Source organism: Siniperca chuatsi, linkage group LG13 (genome assembly GCF_020085105.1).
Source record: "Siniperca chuatsi isolate FFG_IHB_CAS linkage group LG13, ASM2008510v1, whole genome shotgun sequence".
NCBI lineage: Eukaryota > Metazoa > Chordata > Actinopteri > Centrarchiformes > Sinipercidae > Siniperca > Siniperca chuatsi.
Window position 1 is genome coordinate 2,636,350 of NC_058054.1, and position 22,684 is coordinate 2,659,033.

Below are 22,684 nucleotides of genomic sequence, written 5' to 3' on the forward strand. Positions count from 1 at the left end.
GAGGATTAATAGCAGCAGGCAGGTGGTGCCTGAAGGCAACAGTCTTACGTCTGTCTGTTGATTTTGATTTTCGTCTGCGGTTTCTTGACCTCTCCTGTCACATCTGTTTCATATCTGTAATCTGTTGGGGTTTTTTTGTTTGCAATTTTCATAGTACAAATACACTTAATTAAACTATACAAACATCTCAGTACTCATACATGGATGAAGACATCCACCACAATAATAATGATAAATATTGCAATTTGCTTAGGTACAATTTAGAGGTACTTGTACTTGCTTTAGTATTTCCATTTTATTTTAGTTTTACTCCACTATGTTTCAAAGGGAAATATTTAACTTTCTATTTCACTTCATTTAACTTGATAAATGTAGTTACTAGGTAATTTACGGATCCAGACTATTAATACAAACATTTTGTCAACAAATAAAATACAATATATTATTATACATTAGACCCAGTAGTAAGCTATATAAAGTAATTCAAATGAGCTCCACCTTTACCAGCTGCAACTTTAAAGTGATGAACGCATTAATGCATCAATGATTATAATCTAATTATATAATACTTATTTTCTCAAATGGGCCATTTTGCGTAATGAGTACTTTTACTTTGGTACTTTAAGTATGTTTTGATGCTTTTGTTCTTTTACTTAAGTAAATTTGAAGGCAGGAGTATTTCTACACTGTGGTATTACTTCTGTTACTTAAGTAAATAAGTAGTACTTGATGTCTTTAAAAGTGTGCTTATTTAAATATCGACATGCTTTTACTTTGAAAGTCCTGACCGAAACCTGTATTCCCGTGTGTTTTAATTTGACAGCTGCTGCTGCTGTTTCCTGTGTGCGGGCGAGGCTCAGTGACAGCTGCGGAGCTCAAAGCCTCAGACCTTCTGCTGGTTTTTATTCACCTGAAGACAAAATTTAGATTTTAAGTCCAAAAAAATAAATAAATAAATAATAATAATAATAATAAAAAAAGAGAAGAAGAGGACAAAAAGTGAAACTGCTCAGAAGAAGACTTTTGTTCTTCACTTCCGGCAGAGAAAGGAAAACAAACCGGTGAGTTCAGCTCGGTCCCGTTATTTCTTTGTCTGGATTTGTACAGAGGATTCCGCTGACTGAAGGTGCAGAATATCGGTTACGCTTCTGCACCTTTTTAAGAAACTGAAATCGTTTTAAAATCAATCTGATTTCATGCAAAGAAACATTTTTTCAGTTATTTGCTTATAAATCGTGAAGTTACTCCCTTCCTTTATCTGAATCATGACAAATGCCAGCTTTATTAATTATTAACTTATTATTATTAATTATATTCTAATTTCTGATAACAATGTGATACTTGCAGGACGATACCAGCAGACATACCAGACTTCATATTGTAGGAATGGTGCAGCTAAAAATAGCGTGAAGCCACTATAGACACAATGTAAGATACTATATGAGTAATATTGAATATGACAATAAACATGATGAGGCATTAGAGCAGTACTGTTGTAAATAATAAAAGATACTTCAAAATACGAGAGAACACTTTATAAATTCACTTCTGAGCAGCTTTAACACAGTATGTAGGAATAGTACAGGAGTATTATTTAAAACTACAATGAAATAATGTAATATTATTAGAACAGTGACAACGCTGTGAACTCAACACATACAATCAGTGGCATTAAAGCAACATAATAGGGGAGAATAATGAGTAATAAAGCCTCAGATGACAATAAGTGGTGTAAGAGATTAAACCCGCTGTCCTACATGCAGTGAGGCTGGAGCTGCTGATGGGGAAATGGTTTGATCCATCTTTGTGTTTCCTGCTACGCATTTTCCTCCAACATCAGCAGCTCCAGCAGAGACAGACTGCTGCTGCTGCAAGGCATGCTGGGAAACACAGGGTGGGAAGAGTCCAATATGACACAAATGGGGGGGAAATTATATAAATGAATACATGACATCCTATCATAAAGCCTTAAAGGTACTGAGGTTAAACAGTTTGGAGATATCAAACCATAAATACGATAGGAAACAAACAAAAAAATGTCATGAAGCCAACAGGAGTTTTATTTTGAAATAGTATAGAAATATTTTTGATTTATTAATAAAATAAATAATATATAAATAAAAACATATCTTATATTTTTTATTATTGTTCTCAGATCAACCATCTTGATTGTTCTTTATGTTGTGAAGTGTGAGATTTCTCCATAAACTCTTACATCCTTTACATTTATATCTTCTTAATCCAAATTTCTGAAGGTCGTGCATGTAGAAAACACAAAATGCAGACTCAGTTGTTTTCATGCAAACCCATCCTGAGCAGCGAAGGGGACCTTTACAGGCCTTCTGTTCCGAAATGTAGATGTTTGTTTTCATCCTCCCAACGCTGACAGGCTTCAGACAATTCTCCACGAAAAGTGGCGTCAATACGTGAAAATGATTTTTTCTTGTCAAAAGAAGCAGACTGCTGCTGGTATTTTAATATTTGTTCAGTGCTACGTTTTGTCATATTTCAAACTCTGATATTTATTGGTCCAGTTTGCACAAAAACATGCTTTTAACTGTTTTAGCTCCAACATCAGAAGCTCTGTTTTTATAAGGTATTGTATTTTGTGAAGCACCTTGTAACTCTGGTTGGAAAAACGCTACATATATAAAGCTTATTATTATTATTATTGTTATATTATTATAAAATGGCTGCTCACGTTATAAAACACACCAGAACTCGGCTCTTTCATCATCAGGTCTGGTCTGTCGCGGTCCACTCAGACCTGAGCGGTGTCTCACTACCGGCTCACACATAGTCCACTACAGGTCCTGCATTCAATATACACAAGCACAGAAGTGTTGGCAGCAAAATGTATCGTTGGAATATTATTAGTGATGCATTAACGTGTAAAAAGCATTTAAATGTTGTCAAGGTGGAGCTCATTTTAACAACTTTTTCTACTGCTGAGTAGTTTTTCTATAACAGTCCATCATATTTAATAAACTGCGTTTAATGTGCAGGAAAAAGTACAACGTTTCAATAATAAAGCTGCATCAAATCTACATAGTCAAGTCAAGTACAGTACTTGAGTAAATATACTTCCATCACTGGATTCTTAAACTTTCCCAGTTGTGGAAAAGTCCTGGAAAATTACAAAACTGCTAAAAATGTCCTCAGTGCTCCTGGAAAAGTTTTGAATGCGCAACGAAGTTAGCAAAGATTAGACTGTAATATAAATATTCACATTCCCCACAGGACGAATGCTGATATATGTTTGGTTAAAATTAACATTTTTACACAAGAAATATCAACAGATTGTCATGAAATGTCTCCTGAGGACGAACTCGTTAGATTTGAATGACCCCGTGACCTTTCCTCTAGCACCACCCTCAGGACAAACTTTCCATTCTTAGATGCACGAACAGCTAAATCATCAGGACGTTTGTTCCGTCCAGCCGCTGACTGAGCAGGCCTTTAAACTGTTGGACTGTTAAACTTTAAACACACACACACACACACACACACACACCCTCCCTTAGCCTCCTGCGTTCGCTGTAACACAGAGAGTCTCTGTTTGCGGCCCACTAACTGTTGCTGACCCAGTTCCTCTGTCCGTTCACTCACCAGAACAGAACAGCAGTGCACAGACTGGTGTCAGATATCTGACTAACTTGCAGAAGGCGAACGAGCTCAGAAAGAGCACAGATATTCAGCAAAGAAAAAGGAAACCTAAACGGTATTTCTGTGACAGCCTTTGATCAGATTATGAAAAGTTTACACTTTTAAAGTTCAACATTTTTGAAAATCGACTTATTTGCTTTACAATTTTAGATGAGACGATACAGTAGCTACGACTCTCATGTCTGGGATGTGGTTAGCATGGCTGCCGATCTTCTTCCGGTCTTTATGCTAAGCTAGGCTAACCACGTCCTGACTCCGTCTCCGTACGTAACTTTAAGGGTGCAACCTGTGATCCAAAATAACACTTTCGCCGTCACTCTGCAGTGTAATGTTGCACCCCAGCGTCCATATTAATGTCGATCTCACAGGTTCGTTGACAATCAGCAAAGTCTGTAAACACATAGGCCTGCAGCGCAAACACACAAAATCACATTTAAAAACAACAAATGTTTGCTTTACAAAGAGATGAGGATTACAATGAGGTAAAAACACAAAAAATAAATATGTAAATCGATAAATAAATGAATAAAAGCATTTACTGCTTATTTCTGGACTGTGTCTACCTCGACATGTTTTTTTCATTTAAGTCCTGTAAAAATGTAATGAATAATTGGTCACAAAATTTAAAGAAAAGCGCACAAAAAGCACGAGAATCTTTAAGTTTGGGTAAAAGTATAAAAACATAAGAGAGAACTGATGAATAGTAGAAACTGTATAATAGAAAAGAACGTGTGACCACTCACGTCTTCATAATGACAATCACAAAGCTAAAGAAAAACAGAAAAAGGAAAGAAAAATTTTGATTCTTCATCTTTAAATCAAAACATAAAAGACTGGAATAATCTTCTTTCTTGAAGGTATTCACATGAAGTGTTTTATTGCGCTTGGACTCCTGATTAGATGGTTAGTAGAATGAAAGGACTGGTCTGAATGCAGTTCATCTGTTGCAGGGTTTTCCATATCAGACTGTAGAGAATGTAAACATGTTTTCGGGTTTCCTGCCTCAACCTGCGGCCCGCATCACAAAGCCAGTTCGGCTGTCTCTCTGTGGGCGACCTGCTTCACTGAGCCTGACATCAGCGATCCTGGATACCCGGCATCATTAACTCTGACTTTACTGATCCGGCAACGAGCACGTTCATGAGAAAGAGGCGAAGTTGTTAATAAGTTGCTTAATATGAAATGAGATGAAACAGCGATAGGCCTGCCTGCGGGAAAAATCAGTTACAGCGACAGCAAAAAGTGATATTCAACTTATTTCAGAATCAGAAATACTTTATTGATCCCCGAGGGGAAACTGTTTTGTTACAGCAGCTCACTGTCAGTCAGTGCACACAGGGATAGAAGTACTAAGCAAACAATATAATACACTATAATACAGGTCAGATAATAAATTAAGTACCAAGAATAAAATAAAATAAGTGTGAAGTACAAAGTGGGTTTACCGGTTGATGATAATAATACGGTATAAAGTAACAGTGCATGAACTGTTGAGTTAAGTGTAGCTTATTAAGATTATAATGAGACGGAGGATATTGCACAGCAGTAACAGAGGTATGAGTAATATCAATATCAATAAATACAGGAGTATTAACACAGAATATTGCGCAATTATTTATATATTGCAGTGATGTTAATGATCAATGTCCAGTTTAGTGACTTCGGGTCATACAGACTGACACTTAGAGGGAGGAGTTAAAGAGTCTGATGGCCACAGGCAGGAATGACTTCCTGTGGCGCTTTTTGAGACAGTTTGAGACACTGTCCAAGATGGCGTGTAGTTTACCCAGCATCCTCCTCTCTGACACCACCGCCAGAGAGTCCAGCTCCACCCCCACAATGTCACCGGCCTTACGGATCAGTTTGTTGAGTCTGTTAGCGTCCGCTACCCTCAGCCCGCTGCCCTCAGCCCGCTGCCCTCAGCCCGCTGCCCTCAGCCCGCTGCCCTCAGCCCGCTACCCTCAGCCCGCTGCCCTCAGCCCGCTGCCCTCAGCCTGCTGCCCCAGCATGCAACAGCATACAGGACAGCACTGGCCACCACAGACTCATAAAACATCCTCAGCATCGTTCGGCAGATGTTGAAGGACGTTTAATGCCAAAAATACGTGTGTGAATTATTATATACAGTATTTCTTTAGTATACAGTGAGTATTTTTTGCCTGGTGATGAACAAACTATTGTGATGCACATGGATTATTTTTCTAATAGAAGGCAACAGAGGGTTTAGTTTTTATTTCCAGTTATCATGACAAGGTCTCCTCATGTTATTCTGAGCTGCAGTGAATTAATAAGAGAGTATAAGAATCTTTGCACAATTAAAATACGTCTTTAATCATCTTACTTAGTGTAATAAACTCTCCCTTTGTTTGTTAGAAGCTCTGTTTTAAAACCAGAGTGACACGTAGAAAGCCTGGAATAGCAAACTGATTCTGCTGATCTCCCCTCGTGGGTCAGGCCTCTGATGTCTCACCGTCATCTGGTTTCTTGCAGACACATGAAGTCCCAGGAAACAACATGTGACTTCACCTCTGCTGTAACTCCTTCAGGCTTTTCAGTGTGACTGTAGAGTTAAAGTTCCTCCCAGCAGACACAGAGTTAACAGGAAACATGAGCTCAGAGTCTGTTTTTCTCTGGTTTCTTTCTCAGGCTGCTGCCGCTGCTGCGTCCCTGCAGGATGTGAGAGAACCACAACACACAACGCTCTGCTGAAAACCGAAGGCCACAACAAGACCTGAGCAGGAACGAGTTTAAAGGTGAGGCTTAAAAAAACTTCCGTGTGCGTCTTTATAAATATCCTGCACTTATTTTGTAGTCTGATTAGTTTGGATTAGATTTATATTAGCTTGGAGAGTCTTAATTCAGTTAATCCCTGCAGTGCTCAGACCGGAGAGGAGAAGTCCTCTGATCAGCTCTGCGGGGATTAACAGAACTGGCGGAGCTTTAAGAAGTTACTGGACAGCAGATCAGGGAGGACGGCAGATTTCTGAAGAGCTGAAGTCACTGAAAAAAGGTTTTAGTTTGATTTTGTGCCTCTGAAAAAACAGACTGCTCTCCTTACTCTCTCCTGTCTGGTGGATTGTATTCTGTATTTTTCTTCTTGATCCAGACCAGCAGTGAACGTATCTGCTAACAGGTGTGTGTGTGTGAATCACTGCTGATGGATCTTCTTCCTCCATCGTTGTCCAGAAACTGTTAAAACTCATCAGCGAGCCGCTCTGCTGCACTGGGCGACATGTTCCTTCATCTCCACGAACACACACACTGTAGTTTATTCTGCCTCAGTCCCACACACACCGTCCTGCTGCCCCAAACACTCACTACAGCACCACATGTGGATTCATCCGCCGCTGGAAATAGTCCCCAACAAACACACTGTTTCCTCCTGTTTGTTTGATAAAAACTACAGCGAGCAGCTGTTTGAGGAAACTACTGAGCCTTTTAAACATCAAACTATATATCTGTGTTTTTAAAGATTTACGTCTTCAGTGGGAACCAACGGGCTCGCAGCTGAGAGCCGCAGACAGGAAGTCAGAACATATTGAGAGACGTACACATTGTCGGTTTTGGTCTTTTCATGGGATTAGAAAAGAAAGAAAAATGGCTACATGTGTCTCACTGCTGGTGTCGGGTTCCTGATGTCTTTCACAGATCAACGGAAGACGCTCGGCCGCAGACAAACATGGCTCTGTTCTTCTCCGGAGCTGTTACAAGTACGTTATCATCAACACTCTGTGCTGAAAGTAGCTGCTGATGCAAAATCTTCCACAGTACGAAATTATGGCGTCTTACCAGGGTGTCTGCAGGTCCTCAAAAACTCTTAAAATGTCTTGTGTTGCACAAATATCAGGTCTTCAAATCTTTAAATTAAATAAAATTTTAATTTGTGAGGCTATAATGTCAACATCATGTTGTATCCAAATACATAAATACTGGTCAACAGTAACATAAAGAAAAAGATGCACTTAAAGGCACAAAGAGCACAAAAGGGAACTGGAACTGACAGCTCCAAACTGAGCAGATCTTTTCTGCATTGAACAGCTCTTTTTTCTTCCTGAATTTCAACATCAACATTTAATGTGAAGTTTTTTAATAGTCTGTAAAACCCCAAACAAACACAATGCTTTGCTGAACCTTTATATGTATACTGGAGACTGGGAGGAAGCCTGTTTTACATAAAACCAAACTCACTTTAACTGAAACATTCCTGCATGATTTGTCCAAAAATAGGTCTTGAATTACAATCTTCTCTTTCTGTGGAAAACTGTGACAAGATGTTCAGAAACAGTTTTGAACTGATAGAAAGAGAGTCAAATTCAAGTCAAGTCAAATTTAATTTATAAAGCACATTTAAAAACAAACCCACGTTGATCAAAGCGCTGTACAGATCAGAGCAGATAACTTAGGTCATAATTTTACAACTACTAGGTATCGAACTAACTTAATTACTTTTGAGCCCGAAATGTGTCCACAGCATCGAGAATCTAAAAGTATTCAAATCAAATACACTTCTCTCAAGGTCCACTTCAGCTTTCAGCTGCGTCTTCCTCAACACAGGCGAAAAGCAAATTCCATCCGCAGTGGAAGACGGTGAGATGCAGTTGAAAGCTCTGGAAAAGTGGACTTTGGCTGATGCCGCAACTCATCAAACAACCTGAAAGAATTTATTTAAATTTCAGTCAATCACACTCCTCCATTCATGACTTTGCTTTGCTGCTGTTGAGTTATATGAATGATCTTGAAAACAACACAACAATAAGCTCCCTGTCTGCCACATTCCTGCAGAGTATTTATCAGCATCACGTCACCTCTGTTCAGAAGAGTACATTTACTCAAGTGGTTTCCCAGGCCGACCTCAGGAAGGCTCTCCGGCGCTTCACACTGATAAAAGTCGACTCGTCTTTATTTAGAAACAAAGTCGGAGTTACAGAACAACACGGGACAAACATGTTTCAGAAGTGTGTGTGTGGAGTTTTTCACCTGTTTGTTAACTTATATAATCTTATCTGATACCTGTTCAGGTTCACCGATAAAACGAAGGCTACGGGCCAATCACTCCTGTCAGAGGTAAAAACATCTGCGTCTTTTACCTTTTCAAGCCTGAATGTGTTTGCTGCTGCCACAGAGGTGTCTGATATATCTGTAAATGCTGGTTTGTCCAGGTTTAAGTCCGTCACACAAGAAATCATGTCTCATTCATTTAAATGAAGAAAGACGCGAAATGCATTTGATTCCTTTTGTGAGCAGATCTGACTGAACTTTGACCTGCAGCCAGTTTGAGAGAGTGAAATCAATATTATCTGTCATCGACTCAAGGCTGTTGTATTGGTCATGTGAGGGTTAAAATGTTGTGCATTGGCAATATAACACTATATCCAGTTTCCCACTTATAATTACAACTTTGATATTGACATGAACTCACTTCAGTAATTACTTTAACTCCACTATGACGCAAATGCAGCATTAGACGAGTTGAATGCTAATGTTAGCTCAAGGCACAGCTGAGCCTAAGTACAGCATGTTAGCATGGTAACAACAGTTCCAGTTAGCACGTTAACAGCTGTTGGGCGTTTACGTCCCGACGCTTAGCATGTAACATTTACCTCATCAAACAAAGTTCTGCTACCTGACTTTACAAAGTATCAGGTCTGGGATCCAGCTGGGACCCTCATGTTGTGATGAATTGTTGAGCTAACAGTCAGTAATAAATTAAATAAAGCACAAATATAGCTTTTGGGTCTTGAGTTGGATTCAGGTCTGAAATTATGCGGTACCAGTCGGGTTCAGTCTGGTCTTAAAGAAATGGGTACAGGACAGGTTTGGGTCTCGGTTTTAGGCCTGTGCAGAACTCTACTTTAGCATGCATGCAGATAGCATGTTAGCATTTTAACATTTCGTGTGTTAGCATGTTGGAATTAAAGTACAGTTGGGGCTGACATGAGTTTGATCGTAGGTTTTAGAGTTTTCCTGACATGAACTGAAGTGTTGGATGATTTTTTACCTGTAGTTGTCACTCCCTAGTCTCTTCCAGATCAGGTATATGCTGGTGTCCCACATGCTAACCTCCTGTCTGTGTCTCCCTCAGCCTCGACCTGTCTCTCCTCTCTCCTGACTCCTCGTACGTCTGCTACTCGTCGGTGGAAGGCGGTGATCCGTGCTCCTGCCGCCGCTCGCCGCGCCTCCTCACCAACGGATACTACAGCGTCACCGAGGACAGCTTCATCTGGGACGACCACGGCAACGTGTCACTGACTCCCTGCAAAACCAACGTGTCCTACAAGGAGAATCTGGTCAAGTGAGTGCAGTTTTTAATATAAATTTACAATACAGTACTGATAATATACTTTATTTGTACAGTGGGGGGAGAGGGAAGCACAATTCAAATTCCACCTAGAATTTTAAAATAATAATGTAATGGTAGTGGTAATATTAATAAAGTAATAATAATAGGAATGATAGTGATAGGAATAATAATGACAATAATAGTAATAATAATAATAATAACAATTGTAGTAGCAGTTGTCGAGCAGGAACACGGGGGCAGCAGGTGGCCCACAACCATAGATCCAGACTCTGCAGCTCCGGAGGCAGAAGAGAGAGGAGAGACACAAGAAAGCACAAAACCACGGGAGAGACTAGATGTCGAGTTAGTAACATGCATTAATGGGATAAAAATGCATACAGATGGAGAGGAAAGAGGTGCATCATGGGAAGTCTCCCGGCAGTCTAGGCCTACAGCAGCATAACTAAGGGATGGTTCAGGACTCACCCAGCCAGCCCTAACTATAAGCTTTATCAAAGAAGAAAGTCTTAAGCCTACTCTTAAATGTGGAGATGGTGTCTGCCTCCCGAACCCAAACTGGGACTTGATTCCACAGAAGAGGAGCTTGATAACTGAAGGCTCTGGCTCCCAGAGCCTCCTCTAGGAACCACAAGTAACCTTGCATCCTGGGAGCACAGTGTTCTAGTCGGGTAATAAGGTATTATGAGCTCTTTAAGATAGAAGCTAATATTGGAGAAATATGATCTCTTTTCCTAGTTCTTGTCAGTACATGTGCCGCGGCATTCTGGATCAAGTAAAGAGTCTTATTCGGGCAGCCTGATAATAAGGAATTGCAATAGTCCAGTCTAGAAGTTACAAAGCATGCAATAGTTTTTCGGGCATCATTTTGCGACAGGATGTGCCTGATTTTTGCAATGTTGCATAGGTGAAAGAAGGCTGTCCTTGAAGTTTGTTTCATGTGGGAGTTAAAGGATAAATCCTGATTAAAGATAACTCTGAGGTTCCTTAGAGTTCCTAGAGTAACTAGGATAGTTAGATAATGTGTCTCAGAGGTGTTTTGGGCCAAGTACAGTTGGCCCCCCTAACTTCAGTTTTGTCAAAGTTTAACATCAGAAAATTGCAGGTCATCCAGGTTTTTATGTCCTTAAGGCATGCTTGAAGTTTAGCTAACTGGTTAGTTTCATCTAGCTTGCCCGATAGATATAATTGGGTATCATCTGCATAACAATGAAAGTTTATGGAGTGCTTCCTAATAATATTGCCTAGAGGAAGCGTATATAAGGTGAATAGAATCGGTCCAAACACAGAACCCTGTGGAACTCTGTGACTAACTTTGGCGTGCACGGAGGACTCACCGTTAACAAGTACAAACTGAGATCGATTTAACCCAGCTTAGTGCGGTTCCCTGGACCAGGTAGTTAAAATATAAAATATAAAACATTTTTTTACTAATAACAATCTTAAAAAGAGAAGCTGCATTAGCTTAACCCTTAAAATCAAATGTAATCTGGAGAGTTGACACAAAAAGCATTGGACAAAGTCAGCACAGTTTATGTCTGTTGTTGTAATTGGACTGAAACCATGGAAACTAAAAGGAAGAAGTCAGATGTATCTTCTACTCAATAACTTCTAAATCAAACATTGTTGTTTATCTGTCCAGCAATTTGTTGGCCCGGAAGACGCTGCTCTCAAACTGAGACTGGCCACGAGAGGTTATGGAAAACAACAAACTGCATTAAGATGGTGTAGTCCCTTAAGTCCCTTAAACTACAGCTGTAGCTGTAGCTTAAATTAAAGGTTGATTATTTTTAATCAATCAGAGCTTTGTTGAAGGGATTAAGAGGATGTTAATGATCATGTGCCAGAGTCACAAAAATGTTTGAATGACCATATTTCTTGAGTCGGTTGACATGACAAACGCTGAGTTAAGTGCTCCTACAGAATTTAATGGAAAACAATGAGTCTTTGAAAAGTTTTCAGTGTGCGACAATATTACATCTTCCACTTAGTTCAGAGTTAACTTTCAAAAATTAAGTGAACATAAGATGTTGACTAAGGAATCTTGATTCGTGACATCAGACAAACAGAAGTCAGACTTTAAGTTGAAGTTAAGGATATCATAAGCTACTTTCTTGGAAAACTCTCCTGGTTTTATTCTGTTAATTAATCTCACTTCCAATAAAAGAGCCATTATATCAGCCTGAAACACACACACACACACACACACACACCCTCTTCTTCAAACACCTCTCTTTATAGCGAGGAGGTCATTCTCAGCAGCCAATCAGAGCGAGCTGTTCAGCACGTTTAAAAGCTGTTAAATTCTTCACGTCTGACATCTGCTGTGTTCAGGAGCCAGTGTGACGTCATCCGTCACAGTTGCTAGGAGACCCTCGTGTTATTGAAACCTTCATCATCAGCAAGAGTTTCTTTGTTCTGTTGCATGAACTGATGAACCACGAAATGTTTTTACCTGCAAGTTTACTGTCTGTATTAAACACTGAATATAATATATATATAATATATAATAATATATTAATAATTTATTATATTATATTTATACTGTAGAACTTTTCGCTTCATCCTGTATATGAGTTATATTGAAAAACAGCTTCTTGGGTTTGATTGTGCACATGAGCCAAACAGACCGGAGTGGTTCGTATATAAATTAGTATGCTGGTATTATTTAGTATTAGTAGGTTTAGTATATAAATCAAAGACTTGTAGGTGTGAAGCATCTGAGCCATGACCTCTGGAGCCTTCAGACCTTTTAAACAGAAACACAGAAATTTTAAGCTGTCACCTGTGGTTTTGGCTACTTTTAATGGACATTAATCAGTATTTTCTGACATTTTATAGATAAAACAATGTCAGTTAATCAACAAAGTACTGAGCAGATTCATCAGCCCTAATTCTGGTCTTTAGTTACAAAGCAAAACTTTTATAAAAACAAGAGAAAACTTTGTCTTATTATTGTGTTTCTTTAATGAACACATCAAAATGACTATATGGGAAATTTGGGGAGGAAGAAAAAAATAAAATAAAAACAAATAAAAATAAATGTAATAAAGATTCAGAGGTAAGTTAAGGAGTCTTGAAAACAAATTGCATCAACAAGAAAAAGCACCATTGATAGCAGTTAAAACATCAGAAACGTGACTGAGTTGAACGTCAGGATCATGTTTCTTGTATTTTCGTCTCTCAGGGTTTTCCGGCGCAGACGGAGGCCTCGCAGCTCTCTGGCTCGCCTGCTGAGCGACGTGACGGAGAGCTGCCAGTCGTGGCTGGGTGAGAAAGTCTTCAGAGGCGTGTTCAGGACGGGGCAGAACCAAAACCAGAACTGGGACCAAGACCAGGAACAGGAACAGGAAAAGGAACAGGGCCGGGACCAGGACCAGGACTGGGCAAGGACCAGCCAGGAAGGCCTGGCCCTGTTGGACGACTCATCCTGGTCTGAATTTAACAGCACCGAGCTGGACGACAGCCGCAGCTTCGCCTACGGTTGGTAACGGAGGAGGTTTCAGTTCAGCCGAATTTCACCACAATTAATTCCAAGTTTCCAGAATCCATCTCAACACAATGATCAACAGTTTTCACAAGGACTATTTCTTCAGTAGAAAATATTTCTGATATAAACTGTAGACAGTGTGTTCTGCAGATTATCCAGTAACTGGGAAAGATAATTTGCTGCTGTTTTAAAAAAATATATATAGAAATATCACGTGCAATGCTGTGAGCACCACAAACTAAATTTGATCCACCTCCGTCGTGTTGGAGAGAGCCGAAATCTCAGACACAATTAAAACCCAAACTATCTGCAAGGAGAAGAAACGTGTTTTTTTAATTTAATATTTTGGGTGAACTGACGGACTTTAACTGTTAATGCTGCTTTTAAGCTGTTCTGCCGGCAGGGATGTGCCAACAGTAACAGTCATTTTAAGACTGGAGAACTCTGGGGCGCCTTCATGACTTAGGGGTTAAGGTGCCGACCATGAACTTCGTACCTGGGACTTTTATGGTCGGTTGTATGTTATTCTCCATTTCTCTCACCTGTCAAAATCACTAATAGTGTAAAGGCATGAAAATGCAGTGGAAAAATCAATATTCCTTCATGAAAGTCAATAACGAGAACTAAGATGATCCATTTTACTGAATCTCTCCTGACCTGAATATCCAGATCGGTGCATTCCTGTTCTTCTGTGTTTCGTCATGTGATTAAAATCGTATGTCACCTGCAGCAGCCAGGGGTTCCCAACCTGCGGGTCGGGCCCCACGAACGAGTCCCAAGATGAATCGTAATGGTCACAAGATGATTAAATTGATGAGAAAGAAAAGAAAAAACAGATTTTTTAAGATAATCCTTTATTGATCCTCCAGAGGGGAAATTTGGGTGTTACAACAGCACACAGACAGATATAAGTATAGATAAATAGAGAAACTTAAAACAGATAAATTATAAGTATATAAAAATAAAAATAAGAATAGAATAAAATAGAAAATATAGAGAAGCTTTTAAATCAAAACTCAAACTCTTTTTTTCAGACCTATGTTTAAATTTAGCTTGAGATACGGGGTACTTTAACCTCCTCCTCTTCATCTCTTCTTCTACCTCACAATAAAAGCCCTCCGGTGGTTTGGTCTCACGTTTTTTAATGTGAAGCAGCAACAGCGGGTGTCCACTTTGCATTAACATGGACCAACAGATTAACAGGATGATATCAGCGTCGTCGCCGCAACGAAAATATCTATTTTTTCTCTTTCAGACCACACTGAGATCCCGCCCCCTCCCGACAAAGTGGCCCCGCCCCCAAAGATGCTCATCCAGGAGGAGATTTGTTCTGAGATCTGTCAATCAAAGGAGCGGTTCACCCAGTCACTGGGCGGCCTCTCTGAAGTCCCGCGTCCCTCGCCCTTCTACACCAACAGCTGCTGCTGTCAGGCCTCACCTGAGCCCACAGGTGAGCTGCAGCACCTTTTATTCATTCATTTATTCATGTTTTGAATAGCGTCCGTGGTCGTCTAAATGCTGATTCAGAGGCTTCTCTCGTGTGAAGACAGATGCTGGTGAAATCCCAGATATGACAGAGAATATCTGAGATGTTAGTTTGCTTGTTGCCCGAAGGTTTTACTTTCACAACTGCAGTAATATTTGATTTAATCGGTATCGTGGTCATTCTCTTTAGCTGTTTGTTTGTATTTGTGTTTCAGGGTTAACGATGAAGGCCCTTCTCCTTTTCATCTTCACCATCTTCATCTTCACCGCTCTATACTCAGGGTAAAACTCTATTTTTTATTTTTAATCAATTAAAACAGGTAGTCTGTGTAAATATTTTCACTAAACACTCAACTCAAGTTTGGTCGTAGTGTCCTGGCTCAATGTGATAGGCTGAGACACCTGTCACTCAAATACAGCACACCCCTCTTTAAGCTTTAATACCATTTTGTTTCTAAAAAAAAATGAAGTTGTGGGTTTTCCCATTCACTTCAATACAGTTACAGTTTGCTTGGAGCCTTTGAGCATCTAGTGGCCATCAGAGGAACTGCAGCTGAAGAGACACAGCCAGACATGCTGTTTATCACCTGATAATCGATAGATATAAAGTGATCAACTCGCAAACTAAAGTTCACATTCTCAGTGAACCGAGCAAGGTTATTATAGTTTTGCATTTTTCACGAGTTTTTATTTTTATTTCGTTTTGACTTTTTGTTTTCAATTTCAGTTTGGTAGTTGAGTTTTATTAGTTTTAGTGTTAGTTTTTATTTGTAATATGGGATATTTGTCAGAGGCGTAATAAAAACAAAACATCTTACTACAGTACAGTATTATAGATTTCATATCCACCCAAATTACTAGGCTTGTGTAGTATGAAATAAACTGACAAAGACGAAAATTAAGGACATTTTCTCTATAATGTTTGTTTTAGTTCGTTTTATAAACACACAGTACAGTTTCAGTTATCGTTTTTTTTCTAAAGCCTCGTTTTTATTTTTATTTCAGGTCAACAGAAACATTTTTTCACATTTACTTTTCGTTATTTCGTTTGTTTTCGTTAACGATAATAACCTCGGTTCCAAGACGTCAAAGCTGAACTGTGACTTGAGTCCTCAGTCTTGAAAATTGGATCGTTTTGGGTTTTTTTTTCACACGTTTAGGAGTCGACACCGAAATGTGGTTTATATTTATTATAAAAAGAAGTGGCTTGTTTCTTCCCTGCAGGTGTCTCTTGTGGAGCGCGACTGTTGCATCGACTGTGTTCGTGATGATCACGACATTTATGCGTAAGTATCAGATAAAATTTGACTGATACATTACTGTAGGTCAACATTATGGGCCTGCTGATGAAATATTCTCTGATCTGATACACAGAAACAGAAAACCTGCAACGAAACATTTGTTTTGCATATTACATTATTTTAATAATTTTGGTCTAAATGCTTGTTTTAGAGACTTTTCGTACCCTAACAAGACTAAATTCAGGGGGAATAAAACACTTTACAAAATACTTGTGATGTTTTGAATTTCCAAATTTAAAGATTTAGAATATGTAGATGACGTAGAGACCATCCACAACTTTTTGTATCATATCGGTTTTCGCTCAACTCAGATTAGCAGAACCTCATTGTCACAGTCAGGCATTATAGAAAGTAAGTTTCCCAAATTAATAAGTTGTCTCGTGTTAAAACATTTCTGATGATCCGGTCTCTTTCAGTCCTGACAAAGTCGGGGCCGATGGGCGAGTGGAGGAGGGCGAAGACGGAGGTGAGTCCGAATCAAACAAGTTTCGCTTCATTTCGTCAAACGGCAGCGAAGAAATAACACTAACCGCTTGTTGTGATTCCGTTTTTCAGGATATCACATCAAGAAACGAGTAAAAGAAGCGTCAGCAGACAGTTTCCAAAGTTTGCAATGTGAAAGTGGAAGAGTGACAGAAAAGGTCTGATGGGAAATATTTTACATTTCACTGTTTGCATGTAAGTTGCACTTAAAGGACCGAGTTATGCTGAGCTCCGGAAAACATTTTACAGCAACACCTGTTTGACTGCGACGCTGAAAATGACCACTATTTGAATGTAAATCTTTATCCAAATGTGTTTTATGCGCAGAGATGCGTCGCCCAGAAGGGGCTGAAGTTTTCAATCTGTTTTGAAATGAAATTGAAGCTGACACATTTTCACCGTTTAACATTTAAATCCAAAGCAAAACGCTGGGAACATTAGCATGGTGATGCATCCAGGTAGTTGCCTCAAACAAACTTTTGTACTTTGTGCTAACAGAGCAATTACAACTGAGAGAAGTTTGGAAACGCTCTAGGCTTCCTGCAGCAACAAAAAGAGAAAAGTCAGACTGAAAATGAAACTGGGACTTTGATGTGGACTGGATGTGGATTCATGTTTCCTCTGTGTTAAATGTTGGAACCATGAAACTTTTCACCAACATCATGTCTGGATTTTCCCGGACTGAATCAGTGTGTTTCTGTTAAAAAGCTGAAGGAGCTCATTAACATGGTGACACAAGTTACTGTAGTTTAGCAGTTATGAAAGATGAAAAGTATCCATATCAAATATAAAACGTCCAAATGTACCTGATGTATTTTGAAATAAGTGTATCTTCTATTGTTAATAGTTGAACTTGGCTTTTTTTGGGCTGTCCAAAGTGACCAAACGTCAGACTTTACTTGTCTGGAGAACAAATACAGGTCCAACAGCAAAACGAGCAGCGAGCGTCGCTGTGAAGCCTCACTTCTGTTTAAAATAACAGCTGTGACTTTTTCTAAAAAAACAAACGCACAAAAACACCTGAAGTCCTAGTTGATCTACCTGGAAATTGTAACCACAGGAAGAGAGCGCCATTTTTTTCCTGAGGAAACTGAATGAAGAGTTTCATTCCAAAATGAAATAGCCGCAATAAAAAAAAAAAAGACACATACATAGCACAAAATATATATTTAAAAAAAAAAAATCATGTTGGTCCTGGTACATTAAAGCTGCACAAGCTCAGATTTTATTGTGAAAATCTGAATTCTGGTTTCCTGAAGAGAATTCTGAGAAGAAAGACTTTTGCTGGTACAAAACAATAATTTCTGACTTTCTGACGTCTGTAAAATGCACCTTAAAATGTTGATGTCACCCAATTGACAGGTCGATGGGCGGGGCCACGGACTCTAATTACATTCCTGTCGCGATCTGCAGATACACGTGTTGTTGTTTCGAAGGCTTAGCATAATCTTACCTCATTCTGATTCATTCATACTGATAGTTAAAACTAATCAGATGTCATTGATCTCAAATAAACTTGATATCGTAACTTTCCCTTGTGCAGCTTTAAGAGCAGCAGGTAATACACCTCATGAATCTGTATTTTAAATATTAAATGATCGTATTCAGGTTCGGAGTTGTTCTCTGCAGCCTTTTGTAGTGAAACTCTTCAGCTGTTAAGTGCCTTTATATCAGCCAGCCGTGCAGAAACACAGGGAAGTGTTAGCTTTAAACCTAAAATGCTGCTGACACATTAAACAGACCTGCTCCTGTGTTGTATGGAGATCATTCTCAGTGTTTGATTTAACCCGCATGGTGTAGCAGGTGGGTGGAGTTTACTGCGTTAGGAACGTTTTCAGATCTGAGTAATATATATTTTCTGATGTATTTGGCTGTTCACACATTCGATGCCTGAACAAATTGCTGTGAGGAAAAATAGAAAGCAGACTACGATAACAACAAACTCCTCGTTTCAGCTTAACGTTGCTGTGTCGTATCTCAGCTCAGCTACAGACACTGATGGGATATTTAACAAGAAGAAAGGTGCAAAGTGGGTGAAGCCACGGGAAATACAAACATGTACGTTCACACTTCTGAGGTTACCTTTAAAGGAATATTTAAACATTTTTGGAAATGCGCTAAATTCTCCTTTTGCTGAAAGATAGATGTTCGGACGGATATTAATATTAATACAGTCTGTGTGTTAAGTATGAAGTCAAGGTGTGGTTCAACTGTTGTAACCACCGCAGAAGTCCCTCCGAAACCGCACAGTGTTTTTTTTACATTTCAAACAAACAAAACGCAGCATGTTAACTGGGGAGTTTTAGAGGTGCCGATAGGTGTAATTTCAAACTTTGGAGTGATTGATTCCAAAATTAGGATCAATCAGGTATCAGGAGCAGAACACTGCACCGCAGCTGCTGAACTGATCCAATTTCTGAACCTCTCCAACAAGTCCTACAGAACGAAACCTCTTAACTTCACGTGAAACCGTTGTCTGCTTCACTGACAAGCTGAGAAAAAGGCGATTTCACATCAACTGTCGAAAAATCAGCCCACTCCACCAGAACGGGTGCAGAGAGCACCTTGCTGTCAGTAATTGTGCGTCAGTGGCGTTTTTAAAGTCCACGTGTGAACACAGCCGGTCCCGTTTTATGTGGGACAAACTCCACCCAGCTGCCATCACAGGCAGGAAAAAACACCACCTAGTTACAACTCCTGTGTGAGTCGGGTCTACTTCTGACGTCTTCACACATATTTCACTCTTATTGTGCTTTCTGAGGGAGCAATAATTCCAGAAATGAGCTGTGATGAGTTTTAAAACCTCAACAGTGAGCAGGGAGGAACATTTTGGGATCGGGGAGAGAATCTTTAAAGTCACAAAGAAAGGCAAAATCTTCTTTTGACCTTCATTCTTCATGCTGTCATGTTTGACAACTTTTAAAAAAAACATGTTAAAATGAAACGGAAATAAAAGCCGCAGCTCATCAAACAATGTGTCTCTGATCGCCTCCCCTGAAGCTCTCAAAAGGCCATATCAATACAAACAGTTTGTATTGATCAGTCCTGTAGGAGGAAAAGAGAAATAAATGTTGTGGCAGGAAGCTGGGACTAAGAAATGTAGAGAAAAATAAGTACTGTATGGCTTTATAAGGTTGTGACTTTATAAAGCATTTCAAATTCAATCATGTTTGGGCCTCAAACTACGCCAAGACTGTTAGCAAACCCGAAGAAGGAAGAGATGAGCTGTGCTTTGTTTTCACCGGCAGCACAAATCAACTCTTTCTGGGTGAAATTTAAATGTTTTCATGTGTGTTTCTGTGTGCTGAACTTTTGTCGACATTGACCAGAGGAGCAGAGAACTTTTATCTTTAGTTCTTCGTGTTCCAGATCGTCTTAATGGATTAGGATAAATAAAACTTTCAAATAGTGATAATAATGCCGCGTTTATGTATATATAGGAATAACCGTAATTACCGGTTTCTGACTTGCAAATACTGTTCACGTGCAGCATCCAAATCGTAATTACCACCGGGAAACTGCGATTTTGATGTATTTGAGACTCGGCGCTAAATAATACGGAAGTGCCTGAATGCCGCACACCAGCCAAAGTCTGTCATTTGAAGTAATTAAACCCAAATCTAATGGATATGGTCATTGCACAGTATGATTAACCCTCACACTACACTACATGGGAATCCATGTCCATCTTATATGTCGTGAACGTGGCATCAGATCTGTAACATGAAGGGTTAATGGCCAGTCACACCAGAATGTGCAGCAAACCTAATGTGCATCTTTGCAAAACAGACAGCGCTACAGGCTTGGTGACATAGTGACTAATCTACCCGCGGGGCTATAGTTGGTGAACTACTGTAGCTGGCGAGCTTACCGCTAACATGCTAGCACCCATTGTAGCGCTACTAAGTCCCTCTAGCTCTCCAGATGTCTTTCTATTTTCTCTGTACCGGGCTGTTTACTCCCCCTGACATTTTGTTTTCAGGATTTAATTCAATAAAGAGTTATTGGGGGAAAAAGCTCTTCTAGCTAGCTAGGTTGGTAACTAGCATTAACTAGCATTAAACGTTTATACTCCGACTGAGCTCTGTCAAGACAGCTTGCTATTGGTCAACTGCACAAATTTGCGGGTCCAAGTTCACCAAAGTTGAACCTGGAAAATGCGTGTGGATTTACTTCACTCCTGCAAGAGAATCTGCTGATTGTGGCGATTTCCACTGAAAATAATTGATTTCACTGTGAAATTTCGCCTCTTAAATGCTGGTGTGACCGGGCCTTTAAAGGTCAAATGTCTCTCTTCCTGTGTAAATCAGGAGTTTCTGAATCGTCTGATGTGTTTTTATTCACTCAAAGTGCCAAATTTGTAGAAATCTGACGATTCAGGAAATGTTACATCACCAATACTTCATCAATGAACAAAAATATATCTATATTGCTAATATTTTTAATATCACAGCTCTGCATGACTTATTACTTTGCATTTAAAGCTGCACTAATAATATTTTTTTATATGAACAACGGATCAAATGACACTGTGTAACGCGAGAGGTGTCGGTCCTGAACTCTGCTAGCTCTGAGAAGCTTTTTAGCCTCTTTTAGCTCCTAGTTTTGGTTTTATGGCTAAAAAAATATGAGCCAGATATTTCTCTCCGGAGTAGGTGGAGACCAAACCAGAGCTAAAAGGAGAGTGAATATTGGACTTACAGTCATCAGGTGGATACAAACACGACTCCAATGTGTAAATAATAGTTTGCTAACTGTGTCTGTTTTTCTGCCCCCTGGTGGCCAAAAGCATTTTAATGCAGCTTTAAATGATCAAAGCTAAATGGGGATCACGTTTTGGCAGTTAGTCATTGCTTTTTTTCTTTTATATAATATACTTTTATGAGGTGTTGCAAAATATTGAATTTACTGCAAAAGACGGAAAGTTTCTGTGACTAAAACACGTTTAATAGGAATTTTCTTGGATGAATCAAACCTTTAGATAAGCTCTTGTGTGTGATGTAATGCAGCTACTATACGTGGTGTTGTACATAGTTTTTCTGTCATTGACTGCACTTGTTTCCAAAGGTGGAAATGTGACACTCTGTTTGTGACGGCACTTATTATATCTGTTCATTTTTTTATTCCACTGTACTGCATTCATGTTATTTAAGTCCCTGATAGTTAATCACCTGTTCTGAAAACTGTAAAATTAAACCTGAAACAACGCGCGAGTTAGATTTGAATTTTGTATTAATGTGACAAATTTGCTTTCAAAATGGCACTTAAAGTGACGAAGTCGTCCTTTCCTGTGTGAAAGGTTCAGTGTTGATGATTACTGTGTTTCAATCAGCTAATTGTCTAAATTCACAAACAGTAGTTTGGTGATTTGGATGATGAGTAAGTTGCCCTTTACGGCCTGTTGATGGCGCCGCGTTTTAAGATGAAATTTTTACAGTATTTTGCATATTGTCAGATATTTTCCAGTTTCCAGTAAAAATGTTTTGTTTTATCTCAAGTTCAAATGAATGTCTATCATCTATTAAACCACGTTGTAAAGACAAACTGTGTATTTCTGTTCAGTGGAAACGTAACCTGCATGTTTCTGCATGTTTGTTTCACTGTGGTGTTTTTCTCCGGAACAAATGAAGATCAGTTTACAGGTGCAGCTGACTGAAGAGGAAACAAACTCGACGACAAATAACACAGATAATACACCGAAGGGCCGACTGTTTATCGGGATGTTCAAGGGAATTTGCAATGAGGAATATTTTTACTGTCTCGTATCATAGTTTTGTTTTCAATACTGAAGCTCAGATATCAAAATTCTCACAGAGCTCTCAAACTCAAATTACCTTTTTTTTTTTTTATTCTTGAAGATTGTATTCATGGAGAACAGCAGTTTCATCTTTGCAGATGAGACAGGAAGCCTTAAACTCCAGGGGGGAAATTATCCACATCTCTTGAAACTGCAGCTTGCTA

General features: G+C 39.3%; 1 protein-coding gene across 2 annotated transcripts; it reads left to right on the top strand.

Moving 5' to 3' along the window:
• The first annotated feature begins 833 nt into the window (after window positions 1-833).
• Window positions 834-22,267, top strand: tmem71 (transmembrane protein 71). 2 transcript variants are annotated; one of them, XM_044219797.1, is made up of 12 exons: window positions 834-1,061; window positions 6,313-6,419; window positions 6,542-6,676; window positions 7,315-7,376; window positions 8,685-8,730; window positions 9,749-9,958; window positions 13,152-13,447; window positions 14,710-14,904; window positions 15,155-15,221; window positions 16,164-16,225; window positions 16,657-16,706; window positions 16,796-22,267. In XM_044219797.1, exons 4-12 carry the CDS (start codon window positions 7,346-7,348, stop codon window positions 16,817-16,819), a joined length of 981 nt encoding a protein of 326 aa, XP_044075732.1. In that variant the 5' UTR covers window positions 834-1,061; window positions 6,313-6,419; window positions 6,542-6,676; window positions 7,315-7,345; the 3' UTR covers window positions 16,820-22,267. The 2 variants fall into 2 exon arrangements, with proteins under 2 accessions (XP_044075732.1, XP_044075731.1); XM_044219796.1 differs by lacking the exon at window positions 6,542-6,676 and having other exon boundaries at window positions 838-1,061.
• The last annotated feature ends 417 nt before the right edge of the window (window positions 22,268-22,684 follow it).